Source organism: Aptenodytes forsteri, unplaced genomic scaffold (assembly GCF_000699145.1).
Source record: "Aptenodytes forsteri isolate BGI_AS27 unplaced genomic scaffold, ASM69914v1 Scaffold910, whole genome shotgun sequence".
Classification (NCBI taxonomy): Eukaryota; Metazoa; Chordata; class Aves; order Sphenisciformes; family Spheniscidae; genus Aptenodytes; species Aptenodytes forsteri.
Window position 1 is genome coordinate 13,280 of NW_008794574.1, and position 7,676 is coordinate 20,955.

General features: G+C 55.7%; 1 protein-coding gene across 1 annotated transcript in view; it reads right to left on the minus strand.

Moving 5' to 3' along the window:
- Positions 1-69: 69 nt before the first annotated feature.
- Positions 70-7,676, minus strand: part of PSMA5 (proteasome subunit alpha 5) — a 12,339-nt gene continuing 4,732 nt past the window's right edge. The window contains exons 3-8 of the mRNA XM_009272450.2: positions 7,153-7,220; positions 6,219-6,326; positions 6,066-6,124; positions 4,990-5,092; positions 3,684-3,770; positions 70-353 (exon numbers count right to left, since the gene is read on the minus strand). Coding sequence (XP_009270725.1) covers positions 276-353; positions 3,684-3,770; positions 4,990-5,092; positions 6,066-6,124; positions 6,219-6,326; positions 7,153-7,220 — 503 coding nt within the window. The 3' untranslated portion in view covers positions 70-275. The remainder of the gene's footprint in view (positions 354-3,683; positions 3,771-4,989; positions 5,093-6,065; positions 6,125-6,218; positions 6,327-7,152; positions 7,221-7,676) is intronic.

Here is a 7,676-nt window from a genome sequence, read left to right on the forward strand (position 1 = left end):
CCGATTTGTGCCACTAAAATGGGTTCCCCCCCCCCCCAACCTCAGACCTCCGCGATGAGGAAGCCAGGCTAGAGTAACAAAATGATTTATTCTCATTTCCTCTTATCGTAGAGATCAGTTATGTACAGAAACTGTAAAAAAAAACCTCAAGAGCCTTCTAAGAAGAGCAATTACAGCTGCTGCTGGAAAATAAAGTCGCAGGTACTGGAAGGAACCGAGAGTCAGTTCGCTTTGATCGGGGGGGGAACGAGCCTTTGAGGGAGCCGCTCCCCTTTTCAAATATCCTTGATGACCTCCTCAAGCTCCTCTTTCGTGTACATGTGGAACTTCATCCCGGGCTCCACCGTGGCAAGCTGAAAGAGAAGGAGCAAGGGGTTAAACGCGCCTGCACATGTGCAGGGCCGGCATGGGGCAGGGAACAGAGAGCAGCCGCAGCAGACAGAGCAGCTGTTCCTTCTCGGCTGCCTGACCTGCCAGCCCTAAGCGAGATCATTCCACCCCGTAACACGCTCTTTGATTCCCTAAAATAGCCGCCCGCCGCAGAAATAACTTTTAATTGACTCAGTCTCCTCACAGCAGCAGCAGCAGGGAACGTCTATCGGGAGCAGACAAGCTCCGCTGCTGCTTTCTGGGGAAAAAGACCCTGTTAATAACGAGTCCTTCATCAAACACTCCTGGGAGAGGGGCGGCTCTTGCCGCAGTTCAGCGCGGCCCTCGGCAGAAGCGCCTCTTCGCCGCCGCCGACGAACCAAGGGTACAAATCCCAGCCCGTTACACGCCTTAAGAGAACCGAGGTAGCAAAACACTCGCAAGTAAGAGAACCGGTAGAAAAACACTCGCAAGGGGACTGAGGGTTAGCTCTGGGAAACCGAGGCGGGGGCAAACCTGCATTTTGATGGCCCAACACCAACAATAAGCAAGCCAGGGCGCACCTCGCAGCCGCCCGGTGCCCTCTGCAAGCGGCGGGCCAAAAAGAGATCTCTTCCGAGGCAAAGCCCGAGGGACGAAGCCGGGGGACAACACCCCCTGCCCTGCCCCTTCGCCAGGAGCCCAGGGAGGCAGCGTCCGGGGCAGACAGCTGAGATGTTTCACGGGGGCGAGCACCAGAACAAAGAGACCCTTGAAGAATGACGAGACTGGAAGAGGAACGCAAGCGGGACTTCGGTTCGCACCTAGCTCACGGCATGGGAGACCGGGATACGGACAGCTGCTGCGGGCAGGCAGGCCAGAAAGCCGCGGGAGCTAGCTGGGACGCTCCAGACCTCGCTCGCGACTGTGGCCGCCCCCGCCTCCCCCCGGGGGACACCCCACCCCCCGACACCGGGCACGCAACTCTTAAGGGATCAGAGCGGAGCGCCTTTACTCTTAAGGGATCAGAGCGTTTGGTTGCAGCGAGCGGCAGGGAAGCTGCAGAGGGTCCCGGCAAATCCCAGGGCTCTTCCTAGGCTTCTCTGCTTGCAAGGTCACCCGTGAACCAGCGCGGGATGGCGGGACGTGCTTTTGGGGCAGAGGGAGGGTAGCCATAAGCCTTTTCCCAAGGAGGAAGGTCCCGAGCACTCAGCTTTGAGAGCCCCTGACAGCCCAGGTTTTATCTGGCCTTCTCAGACCGGTCAGAGACCCTTGCAGATGCCACTTCAGGCCTCTCAGATCACCCGCGTGGGCGCTGGCCTGACGCTAGACCCAAACGGACCTGACCACACACACACACGTACGCCCTGAAACCCAAAACAAGTATTCAGAGACACCAACTACTCCGCATTTCCACGTCTGCTCGAACCGGCGCCTCACCTTCTCCCTACAAACAAACGCTTTTTACTCGACTATTCCCTTCCAGGCTTCACAGGGAAGTCATTAATTTAAAAGCATAACATTGTTCAATGCTCCTGACCTTTGCCGCCAACGGGTTTAACTCCTCCGCGGCCACAACTCAAGTATTCAGAGACACCAAGTACTCCGCATTTCCACGTCTGCTCGAACCGGCGCCTCACCTTCTCCCTACAAACAAACGCTTTTTACTCGACTATTCCCTTCCAGGCTTCACAGGGAAGTCATTAATTTAAAAGCATAACATTGTTCAATGCTCCTGACCTTTGCCGCCAACGGGTTTAACTCCTCCGCGGCCACAACTTCGCCCCTTCTCTTTGCTGCTGGGTGGGAAAAAAATCCCATACGAGAGGGGGAAGCGGCTGGAGTAAATAAACCGGAGCACGGCATACTTCTGAAAGGCTAGAAAGCAAAGCAGCTACTTCAGGTAGATTTTTCCAGCCGGGGGGGGGTGACTCGAGTCAATAGAGACCTTTTAATCCTCAGCACATTCTTCTCATCCTTAACCCCGATATGATTCCTCAACGCGGCCAGAGCTTTGCCAAGCACAGTTAAGCCCTGTTAAACGGGGACGTGACATAAGGATACTGTACGCGCTCCATCTGCCTCAATTTCTTCGCACTGTACTGCGGCTCTTCCAGAGGAGACCCGGAGCCGATCAAGAGAGAACCGATCAGTGCGGGCTGGGAGTCCGGCTGGGGAAGCGGATTTCAGCCGGCCGGCATCGTTTCTGGACAGAGCGTCTAAGTTTTCAGCGTGCTGTTGGCCCTTCCACCTCCCCCCCCCAAAAGGGAGCTGGTTAATCACGTCAGGAAGGGTCCCCAGCAGCAGTATTTAATAAAAAAAAGAAAAAAAAGACGGGGTGCACGCTTTTAGGCCGTTTGGGAAACGGGTTCCCAGCGCTCAGAGGAAAGGAATGGGAGAACGGCGGGAGGAGAGCAGCTCGGGAGTCGGAATGACACGATTTGAAAAGGTCTAGTGTCTCATAACCCGCCAGAAATAGAAGCAAACTCCATACGCCAGCCTTGCTCATCATCTATCCGTTATCACTAACAAACTGGAAGGGTTTTTTTACCTTTGCTACCTAAAAAGGAGCGCCGCAGGTCTAGCGAGCAGGGTTTAAGGAGAGAGGTACCGCTACGTCCGTGGGGATCCCCGAGCGCGCTTGCATGCTCGCGTCAAGCCGAGCCCTGCGAGCCCGGCCGCTTGCGGGCAAAAGCCGGAGGTTAGAGGAGCGCGTTCGTTCCTGAAGGCTTCACCTCTTCGGTCCTCCCGGCCAACAGATTTTTGGCACCGGCCCAAGACTGAATATAGCAAGTCCAGAAGCTGTGTAATTTTCATTCCTTCTAATATTACAAGTACCGGGGAAAAAAAGAATGGCTAAACCCAGGGGAAGAAAAAGCGATCCGGCTGGCACGACAGGTTCCCGGCTGGCTGACTCGGCCCGCCTAAGGTCAGCAGGGGCTCCAGCCCGCAGCCAGGGAGCCCCAGGAGAATGGAGCAGCCAGGCAAACAGGCCAGGCCGCGCGCCTCTAGAAGTCGAAAGAGAGCTCCAACCTTTCCAACGTGCCACACACGACGTGCTGCAACGGGCAGTTCTTGAAAGCGCAAGAACACCTGCAGGCAAGCCAAGCCGTTGGCTTGGGAAGTCCTCAGCGGCTCCGCCAACTCCCCTCCTCGCCCTAGAAGCGGAGGCCACCCTTCTCTCCGGAAAGCGAGCGGGCGGCTTTCTCGCCTGGACGTTTAAAGCGCGAGACACTACCGAGACGCTCGCTGCGCAGCCAGCGGGATTTGCACCGAGGAAGCAAAGACTACGGGCCGCTCCACCAGCCACAATCCCGCACCGGAGTCGCGGTTACCTCGATGTTGGTTGCGTTCAGTTTCTCCTCCATAACTTGTTTCAGGATGACGAGGGAAGATTTGATTGCTTCTTTCAGCGTCATTGACTGCAAAACAAATCACTCATTAATCGCGCTGTGGACGCTCAGGCAAGTACTCGTACGTTACCCCTTTGACCGGGAAAGCGTGCTGCTCTCCCTCCCGCTCTCCTCAAATCCTTTAAGCTGCCACTGGCAGCAAATTTAAAAGCTTATCAAGTTATCTACAGTATCAACAAGAGATCAAAGCGCGCTGTTCAGGCAGGACAGTGACAATTGCAAGGACGGCAACTTTCTGCTTCCGTATAACTTTTTACAAAGCTTAAGAACTGTTAATCCGGGCGCATAAACCTCACTGTCGGGACCGGGACACGGGGGTCCATTTCCCTTCGCCAGTTATCAAGCGGTTCCCCCCCCCTCGACAAGCTCCAGTGGGAGCTCCGAAAAGCCGGGCTCCCTCTTGGCAGAAGCCTTCACGCTTTAATCATGTAAATCCCTGCGTGGGGCGAGGCGGGGGGGGGACACACGACACTAGAGCCAGAGGGCCGCGCAACATTCAAGAGTGACGATAGCTGCGTTTGCAGGAACTCTGCGCTTGGAAGATGGTTAACAAGCCACGGAGCCCAGAACTTGGGACGATTCCGCTAGTAAACGGAGCAGGTTATTGAGTCTTCGGCTGGAAGTCTCCACAGCCATCAGCACCATCGATGGTGCTTTTCGTTACAGTGTTTGGTTTCTCACCACACAAAATGGGCAGCTCCCTCCCCCCGGAGGGAAGAAAGTTTCTATTTAATATCAAATAGGACCAGTACTTGCAGCGCAAAAGCCATTAACTTCACCGGCTTAACGGATCTGGTGAAACGAAGCCGCCGGCTTTAGCTCCTTACGCTTCACGCTGCATCCATCCTGAGCCCCGCTGCCGACCGGCAGCATTCGTATAGTTCTTTTATTTATGGAGTACTTCCTGACACGGTCTTAATTATCACCCGCTAGAGGCAGAGACCGGCATCTCAGACACCAGTCTCGTGTTCCAGCTGCAGCCTAGGGGGAAGCTGCTGGTAGCAGCGCTCCTCGTCGTAGGGATCCTCGATCCGGCAGCTCAGCACCGACACCTCATCACGGGATCAACTGCCGAGGACCGAGTCCCACCCCGACGAGCTCACACACCTCCTCTCTAGCGCAAGAGGAGTCTTATGAATCGCCCGTCGGGAAGGGAACTAGCGGATCCTCGTAGGTCGTGAGGTACCTCTGTAACTCGCGAGACGTCAACCCCAATCCAGCCTTTTACCTTATGGTAAACCTCTTGCAGGGAGCTCTGCGCCCCTTCCGAGGCGGAGCCGATGGCTCTGGCATCGCACTGAACGAACGTCCCCGACGGGTCCATGTGAAACCTGCAGGAAGACGGGTGAGAGAACGAACGGCCGCCGCACCCCATCCCACGCCGTGGCACCCCAAGGGCTCTCCCACCAGACCCACGGCGTTCCCCAGAGCTCCCCGCACGGCTCAGAGCTGGGGAAGAACAGGGGCTCCTCAGGAGCGACGGCTCGCCGGCCGACATGGGGCAGAGCTCGCAGCGGCCCCTCGCTGCATCCAGCCTCCTCCTCCCTTACGCCCAGCGGCCTCGAGGGACTGCTGCGATCAGCGTGGCTGCAGGTCTCTCCTCCTGGCACGCAGAGGAGGAGACCGAGGTTTGAGGAGTGCCAAAGGGTCACCTACAGACCCACGCTGGGCTGGCAAGCTAGAATGAGAGCTATACGCTCCGGACACCGCCCTCCACACTCGGAGCAGAATCGTTTTCCTTTTTATTCTCCCCCTTATTTTTTTTTTTTTTAAATAAAACCAGCAAGTTTCCCCTACTGCTTCTGGGAAGGAGACCTTATTGGGCTGGCTCTGCTGAGCCGTTCCCACCTCCGGCGGAGGCCGAGTGTTTGAAGCACACGAGTTCAGGTTACAAGCACTCCGCCACCTCCCCAAGGAATGTTACAGCAGGCTCCACGTATTATGTTACCGGTGGCTCTGCTAGTCCTTTAGGGAAAGGTAAGAATAAACACGGGACGAGAAGAGCTTTAACACCTCCCTCCTGCCCAGGAAACGGCATTAAAAAAAAAAAAAGCAAGGATTCAGTGAAGACACGGCGTTCTCTTCGACCCCGGAGGAGCAGCCAGTGCTCAGGCTGCTGCAACCCGTGCTTTGAAAGGAAGGGTTTAAAAGCATTAACAAACACGTCAGGTACATAATGGGATAAACCCCAAGTGTTTGGCTTAAGTAAGATCCCAGAATCAAGTCATTAAAACGTCCCGGGAAGTTTCAGTAGAGGTTTTGTCTCCTCCCAGAGCTGGCCGGGATTAAGAGCGCCAAACTTACAGCTGGGGTCCCTTCTCATCAACTCCTCCGAAAAGCAGCGCGACACCAAACGGACGAGACTGCAACGGAAAGGAGGCAACAGGTTAGGCAAGGCCGAGGGCAAAGTCAGCGGGGAGCCGACAGCCCCTCCCCGGAGCACCCCCAGCTCCGCACCATCGCCCCTGGGTCTGCGTCCTCCTCCCCGAACTGCAGCGCCAGGTTGGACACGGCCTGCGTCACGCTCTCCACTGTCATGGTCTCGTTGTAGGTGAACCAGTGATTCTGCGGGGAGGGGGGGAAAAGGAAAAAAAAATAAATAAAGATTCAAATTATCACCTTGTTCCCAAAATAGGACAATCCTGGATCGTTCACACGGCGGGCTGGAGCGATACCCGGCGTAGCCACAAAGACACCGTCCCTCCGGGCAGGCTGCCGGCACCCGGGGCAACAGCCCGTTCAGCCGCAAGAGGGAAGCGCCAGGAAGAGAGCGGGAAGCGCAGGAGAAGCTGGGAAGTCTGTACAGGGATTCCCCCCGAAACCTTGGGATACCTAGGCCTTGGGATGCCAACAGGGAAAACGCAAGGCCGGGGCACTTTGTCCCAGTATCTGTTTCTGAAGCGATGGGGTTATCTGGTTCTCCAGAGGCAGGAGGAGTGCCGACAGGCAGGAAAACCCCACAGAAAAAAAAAAAAAAGACTTTACTACAGCACAGAGATTTGTACCTGGGACCTCCGAGTACCTGAGGCACCGAGTAAATTTAAGGGGTCAAAAAAATATACCCAATATAACCGGTCTTTTGTCAAAACAAAGTTAGGCACACGGCCCCACACGTTCACCGGAGCACGTCTGCCAGTACCGAGAGACCACCGGAGAACCTGCCGTAAGATTCCCATCAAATGTGCAATACCAAAGAAGGAGAAAAAAAAAAATATACAGGGGAGACTCCACCTGTTTGTTCCGCAAAAGCCCCGTGAGGGGAGCTACGCACCCCACAAGCCTCCCACTCCACACCGGCTCCTTCGCTGTAAGGATCTTCCCGTGCCAGAGGCTTCCGAGATGCCCCCGAGACTAGTGCTGCTGTTTTAAGAAGAGAAACGTCAAGTCTTACCTGGGTCTCCACTCTTGCTTTATCAATTAAAGTCTTTGCATCGGCTATTAAGCCACTCATGGCACACCCTGGAAACAGAGAGGGAAAACACGAGTCATTTCACCGATTATTTGCGACGCGCTCTTGCCCCAGGCTTCCCAAAGCCCACGGTGAAACACAAAAGGCCGCAGGGCGGAGCGGGTCCCTGCGCAGGAGCACGCAGCAGCGCCGCCCCGCAGCTTGCCGGAAAGGAGGGAGGATGGGATCGAAACGGATTTGCTCAAGAGCAAGGATGGACGCCCAGCTGAAGGGCAGGTAGATAACATACATCATCCAACATCATTGTTGGCGGCCGGTCACGAGCGGTGTTCCCCAGGGCTCAGTTTTGGGGCCGGTCTTGTTCAATATCTTTATCAATGATCTGGATGAGGGGATCGAGTGCACCCTCAGTCAGTTTGCAGATGACACCAAGTTGGGCAGGAGCGTTGATCTGCTCGAGGGTAGGAAGGCTCTGCAGAGGGACCTGGACAGGCTGGATCGATGGG